At 40.4% G+C, this 18576-nt stretch overlaps 1 protein-coding gene across 3 annotated transcripts in view; it reads right to left on the reverse strand.

Annotated features, from left to right (window-relative positions):
* Positions 1-18576, reverse strand: part of CMYA5 (cardiomyopathy associated 5) — a 63339-nt gene that overhangs the window by 29344 nt on the left and 15419 nt on the right. Inside the window, exons 3-8 of one of the 3 annotated variants that reach the window (XM_034774527.1) lie at positions 15822-15917; positions 14877-15110; positions 12649-12671; positions 9467-9588; positions 3269-3418; positions 506-652 (exon numbers count right to left, since the gene is read on the reverse strand). In XM_034774527.1, the coding sequence (XP_034630418.1) occupies positions 506-652; positions 3269-3418; positions 9467-9588; positions 12649-12671; positions 14877-15110; positions 15822-15917 (772 nt within the window). Of the gene's footprint in view, positions 1-505; positions 696-3268; positions 3419-9466; positions 9589-12648; positions 12672-14876; positions 15111-15821; positions 15918-18576 lie in introns of those variants that run through there. The other 2 variants (XM_034774529.1, XR_004646254.1) reach the window with 2 other exon arrangements.

Here is an 18576-nt window from a genome sequence, read left to right on the forward strand (position 1 = left end):
TTAGTCGTATCATGATAGTGCCTAGAATTCCCAGCCAAATTCAGGGCCTCTGTGTGCTAGATGCTGTACATACCCATAATAAGAGACACCCTCCCCCCCCAAAGAGGTTACAATTTAAATAGACAAGACAGAAAAAAGGTGGGGAAAAGTAAGTATCAATATCATCCCCATTTTATAGATGAGAAACCAAGGCACAGAGAGACTGAGCGACTTTCCCAAAGTCGCACAGTGAATGTGTGACAGAGTCAGAAATTGAACTAATATTATTTCATTCCAATGCCTCAAGTACACATCACAATTGGGGACATTTTAAATTCTGTGTTTTCTCAAATTTCACATATGGTAAATACATTGCTGTCATTTTACAGGTGGGGAAACTATGTGACTTGCCTATTATCTAGTGGATGGAATCAGTGAAACACTTCTCTATATTTCTAATAGCATTGTCTAGTTAATACTGTCTCAGGAACTGAGATCTAATCTTTAAAAGCCAAAATATACCTACCAGTTCTGAAAGTGGATTTGTGACTTGGTAAGCTACATCCTGTGTAGTTCACAGCCATGACCCACACACCATAATAGCGATCCGGCTCCAGGTCTTCCAAAATGCAGTAACTCTCCTTCACTGTAACTCTGTATTCTTCTACCAAGGCTAGTACAAGCACACACATACAGGTCATTAGAGAAATGCACACCTGTTAGAAACAATTTGTATGGTTTAGGGTCTCTTATATTGACCAAACAGGAGTCGATCATATCGGGGCTTGTATACAATAGGCATAACACGTGCCACAAAAATATGGTCAAGAAGGAACTAAATGAGTTCTGCAGAGTAAGGGAAGGTTTATTTGTGGTCATCAGGGGTGCTGGAACTAGGGGTGCAGCAGCACCAGGGCCGGTACAAGGATGTTTCGCGCCCTAGGTGAAACTTCCACCTTGCGCCCTTCCCTGAGCCCTGCGGCAGCTCCCCGCCCCCTCCTTCGCCCTGAGGCACCCCCCCCCCGTGGCAGCTCCCCACACACACACTCCCGGGCCCGGGGAGCCATGCGGCAGCTCCTGACCCCAGCTCACCTCTGCTCTGCCCCATCCCCGAGCCCTGCGGCAGCTCCCCACCCCCCTCCGCCCTGAGGCGCCCCCCGTGACAGCCCCCCGCCCGGGGAGCCATGTGGCAGCTCCCCACCCCAGCTCACCTCTGCTCCGCCTCCTCCCCGAGCATGCCGTCGCTGCTCCACTTCTCCCGTCTCCCAGGCTTGCAGCGCCAATCAGCTGTTTGGCGCCACAAGCCTGGGAGGGAGAGAAGCAGAGCGGGGTGGCGTGCTCGGGGAGGAGGCGGAGCAGAGGTGAGCTAGGGAGTTCCCCTGCGTGCCGCCCCCCCCTTACTTGCTGCTGGCGGCCCTCCCCGCGCCACCCTGCCCCAGCTCCCTCCGCCTAAATGCCAGCGGTGACCAGGGCGGCCAAAGATCCAGACGCCGCGGTCGCCGCCAAAGAAAATGCCGCCCCGCAAATCCTAACGCCCTAGGTGACCTCCTAGGTCGCCTAATAGGTTGCAACGGCCCTGAGCAGCATCCCCTGGCTTGAAGAGGTTTCCATCATATACAGGGTTTACAGTTTTGTTCAATAGCTTTCAGCACCCCCAGTATACAAATTGTTCCAATGCCACTGGTGGGCACCATCAAATTTAATTGCCAGTTGGCCTTTTATTGCACTTTGCATTTCTGGAGATAGCTCAGAACCCTCTCGGCTAATTAATGTGGAGGTATTCTAGCACTTAAATTGCTTTAACTCTTTACCATTCACTCTCAAATAAAAAGGCAGAAAAGCAAAGTTAAGATACAAAGGGATTACTACAGGCAAATGTGCTAAGTTCTTCTTGCAAGGCATTGAGTAAAGATGTTTGAGAAACAGATGAGTGTTTTTCTGTAGGAAATTTAGACAAAAATTACTTTTTGTTTGTTTGCTTTCCACAGAAAATTTAGACTTTTTGGCAATTTAATCACAAACCAAAATATCTCCAGTTAAAATGGTGCTGCAGTGCCTCACAGGAGTTGTAGTATGGCTGCTCTCTTGGTGAAAAACATCTCCTTCTCCCCTCTTAGTAAAGGCATGCATCATAGGAATCCCTGTCTGTGGTGCATCATGGGAGATACAGTCCAACCAGAGAGCCTGGCCTATAAAGGAGAATGTAAGTGTAAAACACCCAGATTAAAATTCCCACGAGGCACTGGGACACTATTTTGAAAAGAAAAATCTTAGCTTTCAGTCAAAATTGAAAACTTTTTGGTTGGGGGCAATTGTTTTTTCAATTATATATTGAAATTTTCTCCGGAAAGTAGAGACTAGATGGGTAAGGTGATATCTTTTATTGGACCAACTTCTGTTGGAGAGAGAAGCTTTCAAGCTACACAGAGCTCTTCTTCTGAAGAAGTGTGTGTGTGTGTGTGTGTGTCCCCAACAGAAGTTGAGCCAATAAAATATATTACCTCACCCATCTCGTCTCTCTTCTATCCTGGGACCAACATGGCTACACCACCACTCCGGAAAGCAGACATTTTCTTTGGAAGATTTTGTTTAATTGGAAACCCAATTTTCCACTGAAAAAAAGTTCTTATTAACTCTTAGATCAGCCCTAGTGCTGAGTGACCTCAGTTCCCATTGAAGTCAAACGGATATTAGAGCACTCAATGCTTTGAGGGACTGGACCCCAAATCTTTAGTAATACTGTAAACAGCTGTAAATAGTTGTGAATCTTGGCTTCATTTCTGTCTTGTGTAACTAAATCTCTCAGAAATGAATTTAATTTGCTGCACATCTTACAAAAAGTGTTTAAGCAACATTCAAATACTTTAAATAATTCTTATTACTAGTCTGGTTTTTTACTGTACAAACTTCTTTATTGCACCTCAAATTCACATATTTAAAAAGTAAAATATTTTTGTGCCATTTTGAAAAATCTGTACCTGTGTGTTGAAATGTTGCATTTTTGCTGAGTTTTTCCTGCTTTGTTACCACTAAACATATTTTTCCAACTTGAGAGCATAAATCCAGACCCCTAAATCCATAACCAGGCACCTGATTTTTGGAGGTGGAGATCTGTATCTGCAGCGTTATCTGTCCTTACTACTGTTAATATTAACTCTTCAGTATCAGTCATATTGTGCTCTTCCCCTTTATAGCAATAGCTTAGCCACATCTTTTAAGGATCATTTTAGATATAATTTTATTTGAGATGTTGAACTAGTGTTGGTGAGATGCAGGTTCAGTCACATACCACTTTGATCTTTGTTTGGTTGAGGTTCCTCCATGCAATACACCTGGAAGCAATCAATGACGTCTCCTTCACTCACAGTCCAATAGATTGCAATTGATGTGCTTGTAGCAGAGTTTGGTTCCTGAGGTAGCAATTTTGGAGTCTGTGGAACTGGAAGATAGACTTTGGTAGTTATTTATACTGCTTATATTGAACCACATCAACTCCAGTTATGCATGTCATGAGACAACCAGATGATTTATTTTCCCTTAACTATGAATATTTGAGATGACAGCCAGTTAAGGATTCATTAAAATAAAAAATAGGGGGACTATTTCAAATAACTGAATAAGGACAATAAAGTTGCAATTTTAGGCCAATAAGTTCATATCAATTAGGGATGGGTGAATCAACTGTTAGGAGTAAAATTCTGTCTGTCTGATTCACTACTCCCATACAATTCCACTGATCTGAGTGGGGTTGGCATAGGTGCAGAGGCTGACAGAATTTAGCCCAATATTTGTCAAATAGTAAAAATTTCAGTGCTATCCAGCTAAGTGAATATTCAGCCCATACCCAGCTACCAGTCTCAAATGGTCCATTTTCTCAGCAGCAGCAGTTCCCAGGCTTATGGGTGTTCAGCTAGTTGTTGCTACACAAATACCAATGAACTCCTCCTCAGACAGCATGCCACAACCAGCAGCAGGTGAGCCACTGGCCTACCTCCACCTCTTCCAAACTTCACATGAGGCACCCAGAGAGACATAATGATAGTTCTTGGGAGGCTCAAGGATTGAAGCCAAACCCTGAGTCCAAGAGGAGCCAGGCACAAGGCTTCCAACACCTGGAAGGGCTAAATACAGATTATCAGGCTAAGCAGAGGCAACAGTTACACCTACAGAGGGGTATGTTTGGATCATATGCATATTTGGAGGCCAGAGTACCATCTAGTTGATAGGACCCCAGATAAAATAATCCTAAACCCAAATATTGAATTGATCACCAAGGCCTAACACTATTAGGTGAAGGCAGGTAAATGTTTTGTTCCCTGAGGTGGTGTAGAGCTTCCTAGCTCGACAGGTGCAGATTTCCTTTTTCTGCACATTTAGTCAGAGCCTATGTGTAGAATCAGAACTTCTCAACAGCTAATGATAATATCCCATCTTGTCCATTCTTTTCTTTAAAAACAAAAAAAGAAAAAACAAAAACTGTCACACAGGTCTACAATCTGTGATGCAGACAATATTATTCCAGCATTAGAGGTATGATGTAAATGATGCCCTCATGAGGTTGGGAAAACTACTGCCCATTCCTCAATCCCCATTCCTTAGCCACAGTGGCAGTTCTTAGGAAATCTATCCAATGATTTGCTTCCTTTCAACTAGCTACAAGCCTCCTCTTCAGGGAATGGTAAAGTGGGACCTTCCCCACCAACCCAGAATCTGGTCAGCCTTAGGAGTGCCCGTGTCACTAACTTGCTTTCTCCCAATCTACATATTAATAGATACAGGCTGCCTCTATCTGCCCTTTGGTGATATGGGAACCCGCATTCCACCACTGAGTCCAGTGATACCTTTAAAACTTAAAGCTATCAGGTATGTACTGCAGTGTAGTAAAATGTCATGGGCATCATCCCTTCCCCTGCCCTTTCCCCATGAGGCCTATTAACCTTAGTAGAAGAGAGTGAGTCCACGTGCTCAGGCATCTACTACTTTGTAGTGCACTCTGAGGCATAAATTCTGCTGAAGCCTCAAAGTGCCTCTTATAATTTAAGATGTCAGATTAGAAAGCCCAGCAGGAGGGTTACTACAGTGGGTTGCACTGTATTAGAGAGGGAAGCAGGCTGCTTCTTGGGAGAGCCTATTTTTGTGGAACTGGCCTTGCCCTGAACAGAGAGATAATAACAGGACAGCACCTGCTGAACAGGAGACCAACCAAAAGGACAAGTGAAACACTTGTTCATAAGAAATACTACACTAGAGCTAGTTAGTGGGAAGTGGAAACCTACTGAAGAAGGGAGCCAGGTTTCAGAGGCAGGAGTGGATGTACCCCACTGCTAGCCAAGGGCAGAAATAGTTGATAAGATTCCTTGGAATCTAGGAAAAGTACCCGTCATAGCATGAAGAGATTGTACAGTCTGTCAATTCTAGAGGGAGAGGTGACAGCTGAGGAATAGGTCTTTAAAAGAAAGGATGTGAACTATGGGAGAGGCCATTGCTCCCAGAGAGGAACAGACTCTGCTTGGACACAATGCTAAGTGGGCTCTGCCCTCCAGGGCTCAGAACTTAACAGCATGGAGAGGGAGAGACTCTTTGGAGTCTCACTATTGTTGAACTGTTCCCTGGATGTCCAGGGATGTTTTGTGGGGAGATAATCCTTTCAGGGGATAGACATAGAACTCTGCTTGAGCTCTGCAAGGCTGCCATACTTTGATTTTGAACCCTATATCATCTGAAACCTGGTGACCTGATTGGGGATGCCACAAAGTCCTCTAAGATTTTCACAAACCTCAGATAAGCACCAAAAGTTTGACTGCTGATCCAAATGGAACCAGCCCTCGTGAGATTGTTATTTTTCAGGATTATGAGTCAATGGAAGACAAAACCATATCTCACCGTTAAATAGTCTGATTGCACAGAACAAAAATATACACTGTTTTTTCATTTACCCAGTAAATTTCCATGTTGCATGGATTCTATAAAGATCTAAGCAGAAAGTTTTTGCTCTTTTCAGTTATCTTCAGACTAATGATGATGATCGCCTGTGGCATTAACAAAGTAGATGCTGATGCTAGCTGTTTTCCTGTGATTTATACAGAGAGCTACAGTAAGATTATATCTGCCTGTCATTGAAAAATTCATCCCTTTAGTTGCTAACAGCAAACCAGATTTGGGTTTTTTATTGCATCTAGAAAAGCCTGTCTTCTAATAGTATCTAGGGGGGAAATTATTGTGGGTTTTCAGTAGAGTTGTATGGAAACCAGAATTCTCATTTAATGGGAAATTATGCAATTTTCAAATTTGTTTCTGTTCCAAATTAGAATGAAAACAAAAAATTTCAAAATTTCCCAAACCATGAAATTTTTTGAAAAATTGTTGTTTCAAGTCAATCAAAACATTTAGTTTGTATTAAATCAAAGTATTCTATTTCAATATCAACTTTATTTTTTATAATATAGAATAAATTTCAAATTGAAAAGTCATTTCAAAACAAAATATTGATATATTCCCTTCAGAAAATGTTGAAATGGAATGTACTGACATCATCAAAATGCTTCATGTCGCGGCTTTTTTCCTGAAATAAAATGTAATAAAAACTGACAAGTTTCCAGGGAAAGTTTCAATTTCAATGAAATGGCATTTTCCAATGGAAAAATAATCCATCAAAAACATTTCTACCAGCTCTAGTTTTCAGTGACATGCTGTCGCATAGATCATTTCATCCCGGATTCTACCCCCTCTGCTCACAGGAAAACCAAGACGACCCAAACATATAGCATTCCATGGAGGGGTTTTCACAAGGTCAGTGTAATGGGGAGAATGGTCAGTTTCCCCCTCCTTTCATAGTATCATTGGCAGAAAGTTGCAATCAGTGGAAGTGCTTGAGTCAAACAGTAACCTGATTTAAACAGCAGTGGCTGGTGGCAGGTTTTTATCAGTGACATGTCCTTGACCTTGGAATTTGTTCCCTCCTTTTCTTCCTGACAGATCTGATTACATTCTGGGTATGCTGCAAGGTTTATCTATGGTCCCAGGCCTTTACTGAGAGAATGGATTAAGCGAAGAGACGAATGGGTGGAGGAGAAAGTTACTGGGTGGGAAGCTCTTGGGGACAATTTTCTGATGTGGTGGAAAGACTTTGAAAAAAAAATCTATTTTTGCTATTTTATCAACCCACAGCACCGAGAGAGAGAGAGAGAGAGAGAGAGAGAGAGAGTGTGTGTGTGTGTGTGTGTGTGTGTGTGTGTGTGTGTGTAGTGGATGACAGGACTTCAAAGATCAAGATCTGAGGAAATTTCATTTCAGTGTCAGTGCACTGACAGAGAAGTGGAAGAAGTATGGTCCAGTACTTATGGCACCTGGGATTGAGAAGAGCCTGGTTCAATTCCCTGCTCTGTCACAGGCTTCCTGTCTGACATTGGGCAAGTCACTTAGCCTCTCTCTGGCTCAGTTCCCCAACTGTAAAATGAGTATAATAGCACTTCCCTACCTCTCAGGGGTATTGAGAGCAGAGCTGGATGAATATATTTTTCTGCTAGTTGGCTGAAAAAACATCAGAGAAAAAAATTAGCTTTGGATTAACCTGAAACAAAAATGTTCTGGTGATTTGAAAAACTCAAATATTTGGTTTTGTTTTCAACTGAAAGAATTTGGTAAATTCAGCATGAATTTGCTAAATTTTCAGTCGACCCGAATGTGTATTTTTTTTTGGCAAATACTCTATTTGCGAAGATAAATAGATAAAGACTGTGAGGCACAGTCACTTCATACAAGTACTTTAAATAGAATAGAGTGATGCAGCAGAGGTGAGCAATCAAAAGTCACAGAAGAGACAGCACAAAAAGGAGGATTAGATAGGAAGAAAAAGGAGCTAGAACTACATAGGGAGCTAAGGGAGAGAGAGCATTACAAGGTATGGAGGAAAAGAAAAAAAGGAAGAGATGATATCTTCTGTTTATATAACAGATTTAGTTTCAAGGGAATGTAGAGATACAGTGCAGAAGAGCAAGGGAAAAGACTATATGGAGGAAAAAGTGAAGGAGAGAAATATAGGAGAGGGCTAGCTGGGTTATTGGGAACTGGAAATGTGATCTAGAGCCCCTCACTTCTAGTTTGTTAGTGCAAATCCAGCCTTGGTTGGCTGTGCTGTTTGGTTTTGACTGGACACAGTGGTTAAAGCAGATCAAAATAGGAAGGGGAGCTCAGCAACTTTAGGAAGCTAACTGGTTTTTAATCCAAGTGTTTGTGGAAAGCAAACACAAAACAAAGGCAAATCTGTTCCATCAATTACCTCCTTGCCATTAGCTGGCAGTCAGAGTAAGAAGGTGGGACTCACCTGCTGGATTGGAAGGGTCAGTTTATAAACTGAATAATAGCATCAAAGGAAATTTGCTCTAAATCTTTAATAAAAACTGCTAGAAACTTCCTAGTAAGTTACTTTTTTTTAAAAGCTACAATGGCATGGGGCTGTGTTGGGGTAGGACGCCAGCACTCAGACCGTCACTGGAATACAGAATTGCCTTGATACATCTAACTACATTTAATTTTCTTATTTCTTGAAACAACATTTAAAAATATGTTTTGAAAAGATGAAGAGAATGATTGGCAGGATGCTGACAGGAGGGAAGCTGAATGGTGGCTTGCTGCAAAGAACTATGCTGACTCTGAGCTGTTAGTTCTCAGAAATCATAAAACTGAAGAGAAAGCTAGTAATGGATGAAGCTGATATACCATGGCCAGTAGACAAACATGGCTTGTTTATTCTCTTAACTTCCATGACTGCTGGTCAGATCTGGATGATCTTCATAGGTAAAATTCACACACACATATGGCACAAAGCACAACTAAACAAGCTTTAGTTTAAATTAAACGGGCTTGTGCACTAAGTATGGGCTGGGGAGATGGAATACACCCCATTACCCTCCATAGTCACTGCCCTTGCCTACAGAGCGGGCTGGGTCCAGCTACTGTAGCCACTGCTCCTTCATATCCATATGTGGATAGGTTTTCCAGCCACTAGATCCACATAAATACACATCCAGTGGCCTGTTTTTTCAGTCCACCCCAACTTTTCTCTCCACTCCAGAGGCCTGCTTCCCCAGCAAGGAGGTGGTTCAGAAGCACACCCTGAATGGCTGCCATATTTGTGACCCCACATACGTGGGCACCATGGGGCTTCCTCAGCATGGAGAGTGTTACACAGGCTTTATGCCAATATGAGATTTTCATTTTGGAATGGACAGGTATTGTAAAGGGTGATTAGAATTTAGAATAAACAAGAGTTAGTGTTTTCTCCTGTGCTACCTTTCCCCCTGCCCAGCAATAAACCAAACACTTGTGCACAATTAGACTTCATTTCAAATTCAGCTCTGATTGCTAATTACACAGGCTCACAACTCAACTTTTTTTTTCCAAAGCACATTCTGATTTTACTTTTCTATAAATTCCAAGGTTTTGTGAAAACGTTTATTTTTCACAGGGTGCACCCATAGATTCTTACCAGCGACACATTTTAAGGTATTCTGATCACTTCTCACTGAACCGTCTGCATAATGGTCAAAAAGTGAAAATGCACTGGGCATTTTTTCTAATGAGAGAGATTTATCCATTGCAGAAAGTAACCTATTGGGAAGAAAATATATATCCAAATAAATCCCTGTAGTATTACATAGCTTCCAAAGCTCAAAGATGAATAACATGTGACATGCACTGCTCAAAATATTTCCCATGGATTTAAGAGCAACAACCAAAGAGAAGAGAACTTCCTAACTTTGAACGTTAAGTAGGGGGTACAGTGTTTAAAATTAGTTCAAAGATATCTTAGCAGTAAAGATGAACCCAATCTAACTACACATATCTGTACACTCATGAACTGTGGGAAAGTTTAGATATGAAGTTCTCAGTAAGGCCCTCAAGAATATGGGGTTTAAACTTATTGACATTGTCCCTTTGTATATTTAAAGGCTACAGAAAATTACATCTATCTACAGGAAGCTGACTTCAGAGACATAATGTAAAGCAGCTGGTTATGAGGAGAAAAAAAGAAAAAGGAAAATGGATTGGACTCAATTATCCCTTATTTGCTTCGTTCATTATAAAAAACAACAACATATTTTTAACTTTGAGGCAAAAGCAGCTCCAAAGAAATGAAAGAATTCTTTCTACAAAGCAGTCAAGCAACCCCATTTGTTTTTACACTGAAGTTGTTAGTTGTTCACAGTTTTAACAGGATATACGTAATAAAAAAATAAATTTTCTTTAGAAAGACATGCAGCATTATATAAATCCTTTTCTTAATCTTTTTTAGTAAATCAGATACAATCAATTAAAATAATCTGGTTCATGCACAAAAACTAATTTTAATATGTAAGCTAATGCTAGTAAATAACATGCAATAAAAATCCTTGAAAATTATTTTTGCGTAGCCTACTTTTCAATAATCTACAATATACAAGTAATTGGACAGATTGCCATATGTTGGTATACAATTTTAATGTAGTGGGTGTCCCCCAGAGGTCTGTACTGGGACCAGTCCTATTCAACGTATTCATAAATGATCTGGAAAAAGGGGTAAACAGTGAGGTGGCAAAATTTGCAGAGGATACAAAACTACTCAAGACAGTTAAGTCCCAGGCAGCCTGCGAAGAGTTACAAAAGGATCTCTCAAAACTGAGTCCCTGGGCAACAAAATGGCAGATAAAATTCAATGTTGATAAATGCAAAGTAATTCACATTGGAAAGCATAATCCCAACTATAGATATAAAATGATGGGGTCTAAATTAATTGTTACCACTCAAGAAAGAGATCTTGGAGTCATTGTGGATAGTTCTCTGAAAACATCTACTCAATATGCAGCGGCAGTCAAAAAAGCGAACAGAATGCTGAGAATCATTAAGAAAGGGATAGATAATAAGGTATAAAATATGATATAGCCTCTACATAAATCCATGGTATGTGCACATCTTGAATACTGCATGCAGATGTGTTCATCCCATCTCAAAAAAGATATATTGGAATTGGAAAAGATTCAGAAAAGGGCAACAAAAATGATTAGGGGTGTGGAATGGCTTCCATATGAGGAGAGATTAATAAGACTGGGACTTTTCAGCTTGGAAAAGAGACAACTAATGGGGGATATGATTGAGGTCTATAAAATCATGATTGGTGTGAAGAAAGTAGATAAAGAAGTGTTATTTACTTCTTCCCATAACACAAGAACTAGGGGCCACCAAATGAAACTAATAGGCAGCAGGTTTAAAACAAACAAAAGCAAGTATTTTTCCCACACAAGGCACAGCCAACCTGTGGAACTCCTTGGCAGAGGATGTTGTGAAGGCCAAGACTATAACAGGGTTCAAAAAAAAATTAGATAAGTTCATCGATGGCTATCAGCCAGGATGGGCAGGGATGGTGTCCATAGCCTGTTTTTGCCAGAAGCTGGGAATAAATGACAGGGAATGGATCACTTGATGGCACTTGTTCATTCCCTCTGGGGCAGCTGGCATTGGCCCCTGTCAGAAGACAGGAAAATGGAATAGATGGACCTTTGGTCTGACCCAGTATGGCTGTTCGTATGCCACATGATTTCATAGCACAAATCCCGTGAATAATGAGAAATATGAAAGGATGTTTTGAGCATCACTTAAAAAAATAACCCCTTACTCACATAGAAATTTCCAATTTGATATTTCTTATAATAAAAACTTACTATTTTACAGTCTGTCCCTGAATTGGCCACATATGATTTACCTAGGCCCCAATCCAGCTGCACACTTTAAGCACATGCATACCTTTAAGTGCATGACTAAGTACCATTGACTTCAGTATTGATTAATCATATGGGATGAATATCAGTACATAACTCCGGTTTAAGTCAATAAGTGAAATCCTGGCCCCACTTCAAGAGGCGTTTTGCCATTGACTTCAGTGGGACCAGGATTTCACTCCATAACAGTGTTGTGCACAAAAGGGCTGTGGGTTCAGGCTTTATACATAATAAGAGATAACTTGTGCAGATTTTAGCAGATGGCAAATTATTTTAAGATTAAATTCTCTCTCATCAGGATGAGTCCCCCTAAACAGAACCCTCAGTGGCAAATCAGATGGGGAATAAGGGTTTGATTATGGGTTTGGGGGTTTTGTTGGTGTGTGTGTTTGGGGAAGGGGGGAGGATACAAACACAGATGAAATAGTCAAATTCAAACTTCACTACAGTTGCAACCATTTATACTAGCTCTGAATTTATCCCAGCAGTTCCACCCATATAAGTGACATGTTGGATGATTTTCATTAAGATTTCATCTCATATGGAAATTACACTAGTAAAATATGAACACTTCAAAACAGGGTATTTAAGGCAGAAATCTAAGCATCATCAGAATGCTCTTATATAATTACAAGCAGCAGCTATTTAAGAATGGCTATGCAGAATATTCCAAGTGATCTGACATTTAAAAAAAGCTATATTTATTATTATTTAAATTATGAATTATAAAACACATGCAAAACCCTTCAAAAGCTGTCAGCTACAGTAACAAGTGTAAGATTTCTTCCCAGACTATTATTTGTGGTGTTTTTAAAAGCAGAGATTTATACTGGAAGCATGCTTTCAAGAAAGTATTAAATAAAGCAGCCAAACATGCTAATCCTAATATTCACTACAATGCACCTAAACCATGTACCTTTTATTCATTTCTTTAGATAACTAATAGAGAAAGGGGAAAAGAATGTATTAACAATAAAAAACAGAAGTCAACATAATATTAAAGCAAGTAATTTAAAGACTGAGTCTGCTCTTTTCTGTTGATGTAAATAAGCACCACTTCATGAACTTCACTGGAAATTTTCCCATACGCACCAGCAGAGAATTTAGGTCTCCAAGTATTTTCCCCTCTTTAAGGCCATGAATGACTCAGCATGTTACTACGCACCTGCCTAGCTTTAAACACAATTAGTCAGCACAAGGCTTAATTACTTTGCTGAAACAAGTCGTAAGTTACATTTACAGGAGGAGATATAATTTCTACATTAAAACATTAGGGTCCAAATTCCAAGACCAAAATTGCCTCCACATTGCTGACCCTTAGAAGCTCCATGACCTTTACACCAGTTGAGCTGGGAATACTCCCAGGTCATGGGAATCCTCAGCTGTCTCTTTAGCAGCACAAAGAGGACACGGAACAGATCAGGATTAACCCTCCGTTCCTTATAGAAAGGGCTAGAGGATATCGGCATTGCCAGCCTCAAGAGATCAAAAATCATGAGTTAAAGACCCCCAAAATTAGGAGATTAGCCCCCCAAATCATGCCTTTTTTAAATAATAAAAAAAGACTATTTTGGGGAGGGTTTTAGCCTTTTTGTCTCACTCACAGGTCTGCCCATCCCCTGCCCAGCAATTAATTCTGCCCCATCCAGCCCCCAACCCCATCAGCTTAGCCCCCAGTCCTCACCAATTCAGCCCTCCAAGTTCACTCCCCCCAGCTCCCAAATCCTCAGCTTTCCCCCCCCACCTCATTCAGCCTCCCCAAACCCCATCCCCTCAGTCCTACTCCACAGCTACATCTCTGCTCCTCCTAAGCTTCTTCGCACCCCCTCCCAGGTCTAGGGGGACTGCAGTGGGTCCCTTATCCCCCTTCCAGGCCAGGGGAGAAGCACTTGGGGCTGTTCACAGGAGGAGGGAATGGAGTCACCCTGAGCTGCTGCACTCGTTGGGAATGTCTACACAGCAAAGAAAAACCCGCAGCTGGCTTGTGCCACCCGGCTCAGGCTCATGGGGCTCGGGCTGCGGGGCTATTTCATTGCTGTGTAGACTTCTGGACTTGGGCTGGAGCCCAAATACTGGAGTCCTCCCACCCTGCAGGATCCTAGAGCCTGGTTTGCAGTTCAAATCCAGAAGTCTATACAGCCATGAAACAGCCCCGCAGCCCGAGTCAGCTGGCACGGACCAGTCATGGGTTTTTCTTTCCCATGTAGACTTACCCTTAAGCTCCCGCCCCGCCTGCTATGAGAATGGTTTCAGGATGTTGTGGGGAGGGGAGGAGAGGGCTCTGCCTGTAGCAGATGACTGGTTATTCTGCCTTGGGGGCAGACAAGTGAGGCCAGCAACTAATCAGGGAGCGCCAATTCTCTAGAGGGCTGGAGCCTCTTGCATTATTGAGAGACTGGGTCCAGCCCCAGCCAAAATCATGTAACTGTAATCTTTAACAACCACACATAGTTAGGGCCCCATTTTTACATCTGACCTGAGACATGGCATATCCAGTGGCACATGCCCCCCCAGATATTGTGATGGGCATTGAGTTAGTACTGACACAGAGGGGGAAGTGCCACTCACTGAGTCACTGACAATTCTTGCAGCAACTGTGCATTCCTATGGGCATAGATTTTGGCCAGTGATTCCTGCATCTAACCCACAAAACATTTAGAGACTGTAAGTAATGGAGAATTTACCACAACCCTTGGTAATCGGTTCCAATGATTAGTTCCCCTGACTGTTAAAAATGTCAGTCTTTTTTTCTGGTTTGGACTCTTCCGACTTCAATTACCATTTCCATTTTCTTCCAATTTCTTGTTACACCATCATTTGCTGTAATAAAGAATCCTCTCATAACAGATATCTTCTCTCTGCTAATTATAGATTGTGACTGAGTCATTTCCTAACCTGCTCTTCAATAGGCTAAATAGTCTGAGTTCCTTTAGTGTCTCACAGTGAGGCATGTTTTCCACATGACAGATCATTCTTTGACCTCTTCTCTGAACCTTCACATGACCCAGCAGTTCCAGACTGGTGTATCTGAGATTTCAGAATTAATTTACCTCAGAAGACAAAGTAGGTCTTAGGATATTATATCAAATGCCATATGTGACTAATATCATTAAGGTTTCTGTTATGAATGTAATTCATACTTACATTTAGGAAAACAACATAATCAAGTTCTTCAGTTTCTGTTACAGTTGTCTCTAAGGTTTCCTTCACCGTAACAATACTTTGCTGAAAGTTAACCATCTGTTCATACAAGTATTCCATTTTCATCTTCTTCACCTCCTCAAAGTTCTGGGTCATCTCATCATAGTGGGCTATCACTGTCTTAACCATCTCTTCATTTTGGTCTTCTAAAAACTGCTCATTTTTCTTACTGTTTTCCTGGAAAATAAAACATGAAAACCTGAGAAGTAAAACTACATCAGTGAATGAATATACATAAAACTCTCTAAATTATGTAAACACCAACTATTAGTCAGGCAGCCTTTGGCATCCTTACAAAAAGACGTATGTAATTATCTAAGCAAGTTCATGTATAAGAAATATCATTAGGTAAATACTTTAAAAACAATGGCCAATATTTTCGAACTTGAGTGCCTAAAGTTAAGGTTTCTATAGTTAGGCACTTAAATAAGAAGCCTTATTTTCAAAGCAGCTGAACATCCAAATTTCCTATTGAAATCAACATAGGCTACAAATACTAAGCACGTCTGGGCATCAAACCACTCATTTAGATGCCCGAACATGAATTTAGGTGCCGAACTTTAGGTATCCAACATTTGAAAATGTTGATCCATGTAAAAGTTTAAAAATTAAACAAAACAGATTGAAAATGCTATCACAATCATTTCCCCATCCAGTGGGGAATATTCCACATAGTGTTCACTGTGCAGCAGCGCTGTATAGTAAAGGAACTATATATTTTTCTCAGTTAATCACTCGTAGTAAGGAAACTTTGTTTAAGGACTAGTGAAACAGATAATTCCTGTTAAAATGATAACATGAAACTACAAAATAGTATAAAATATCTTAAAAGGACTGCCAATATTGAAGGAGGAAAGAAAACAGGAGTAGTGTAGATATTAGACTTACCTCAACAGAATTAAACAGGGATTCTATTTCACTAACCAACTCCTCAAACTTCACTGACTTTTGCTGTAACTCTCTTAGAAATTCATCTAATTGATCCTGAAATAAAAAAGTGGCAGCAATTTTCTAAATATGATGCTTGGGAAATACTGCTTTGTAAAGCTTTCACATAAAATATATATGTAATGTTTCACCTCTAGATGTTATTAGAACAATTGTTAAAATTAATTTCATAGCTTCACCATGACTAGAAAGGCAAGCACAGGAATAGTGGTTGGAAAAGGTAGAATACCAAATTCAAAGAAGAAACAACAATTGATCCTTCAAGGTGCTTATGTGAGCTGTTTCACACCCTCCATTCTCACTGGCTGTGTGGGAATTTGAGGGCGCTCAGCACAGCACAGCACAGGAATGCTCCAGAGACTGCAGGATCAGGCCCACAATGAGAAGTATCTAGGAAACTAAACATAAATATAGATGTTCCTGAGGTTCACTTTTAAATATTTTAAATAAATATACACAATTTAAACTATGTATGTATTGTACACTGAAGGTCTGAACTTCCATTCCGTTTACACCCAAAACTTCCATCAAAGTCACCGGTTGTTTTAGATGTGCAAGCAATACAGAATAAGGCTCTAGGAACAATAAAGACAACATTGACCAGATATTATAATAATAATAGAGCTGTCTCTCTATGCAGTAGTCCTTCTTGACCTTCCTTGAGAGAGCTGGCCATCTGCTCATATGCAATTTATATTTCATAAGTGCACTCGGTTTTAATCAATTTGTATAGTTCTGAATGGAAGGTTAGAGGAAGGTTGGTAGCAGCTTCCTATAATTTGGCAAACTTCCACATCCAAAACATGTTTGAAAAATACCACACGTGACTTCTGAATTATAAATATCATATTCTATTGTAAAATGTAATGTTAAATTGATAAATATTTAGGATTGATCACTTTGAGATCCCAATGTGGAATTCTGTTTGTGAAGATAAAGGCTCTGTCAGTTTTTATAGGTTAACAGCTCATTTCACTTAATATGAATTTCTGCTCTAATGCCAAAAGCTGAGAAGGTGAGCATTGTGTTGTCTTCTTATTTCTTTAGCAATTATATCTGTGTGAGTAGGGAGAACTACACAGACAATCTAAGAGTAACATGAGCTTTGGCTGGTAGAAATCATGTGAAGTCAGACATGTGTTGTGGCCAGATTTAATTACTGGCTGTATCTCCAAGTTCCACAGCCAGGGAATTACATCAGGGGACATAGCCATCTCTGGAGTAACTCCACTGGCTTCAGTGCAACTACACCAGGGAAGACTTCAGACCTGTGACTTGATTAGTGACATTTTGGCAGCTGATCATAATTCACAGCCAAAGCAGGAACTGCTGTAGATAAAAAGTGATAAAATGTAGTACATGCACAGACCAGAGAAAAAGAAAAATTAACAGTTGCAAAATTTTGTAAATATTTATATTTGAGGGCAGTATTTCATCATCCTATAATTTTTTATTCTTACTTTTGAATTAGTGTTATAATATACTAATGCAACAGAACACATGCCAGAGATCCACTTTCAGGCCAAATTCAAGGGTGAAATGTATACATTTAATGTTAATAAACCATACTGGTTTTAACAGTTAGTAAGAGAGTGAAAGTAACTTACATGCAAAGAGGCCAGAATGAGATGCAAAAAAGTGCAAGTTAAAGGTGAAATCAATAGGGAATTCTGCTTAAAAACTGATGCAACATGGCTCAGAATTTTTAATAAAGTTCCAATTGCAAAATGGTTATTACTGGTGACTGTGCACAATCCAGAAAACAGCATGACTTTCAGATGCTGGATTCAGATTGCAGAGCTGGTAACTATAAAAGGAATACCTTTTGACAGGTAAACTGAGCAAATTGGATATGGAATAAATGAGATCATAGAGATTAGACCTCATAATACCATTTTTATAGTCACTTTTCGGAGCCGAACTGCAATTAAACATAGACAAGTTTCTAGAGGAGTGAAAAGTGTTTTCACAAGTATTTATATTGTAGGCATATCTTGATGTATTCATTATACATAGTATATTAATTAATGTATACCTATCATAATACTAAATTGTATACTGGCAAGAATAGTCTTGCTAGAATTATGGATGAGGTGAATTTTAATTTCATACCTATATTTTTGAGTTTGTTTCAACCTTTTATATTGGATAGATCTGACAATTGCTATCCTAGAATCTGGCCGCAAATTTTTTAAAACATCAACAATGGTGCACATTTAGGCTCCAGATCAGGCACTTCTCTCCCCTCCGCTGAAGACAATAAGAGCTCGTCTGCACTACCACTACAACCAAATGAAGGAAACTGATTAAAAAACATGAGTCTAATGTGTAGTGAAAGGTAAGATTTTAGCCATGTTTTGTAACCAGGCTAAAGCTTTTGTCTGACCTTTGTACTTAAACTGGACCGCTAACAATCTTGTGACAATGTCAGTGCAAGCATATAGAGGTTACTCTACAAAGTCAAAGTGAAATGAACCAGTGTTACTAAAGTTATGCCTCTCCACATGCCAAAAAATCCCACCTATATTAAGGATGACGCCAGGGGTGAAAGTAAGTTTTAGGCCACTTACTCGTACGGGCAGAAGGGGCGGGGCTGGGGGGAGTCAGCATTCCCCAACCAGCCCTTTCAGGCCACCTGGCCCACGCCGCCCTGGGCTCCTGTGTTGATTTAAAAGGCCCGGGGCTCCGGCAGCAG

The sequence above is a fragment of the Trachemys scripta genome, chromosome 6, assembly GCF_013100865.1.
Source record: "Trachemys scripta elegans isolate TJP31775 chromosome 6, CAS_Tse_1.0, whole genome shotgun sequence".
In the NCBI taxonomy this organism is placed as follows: domain Eukaryota; kingdom Metazoa; phylum Chordata; order Testudines; family Emydidae; genus Trachemys; species Trachemys scripta.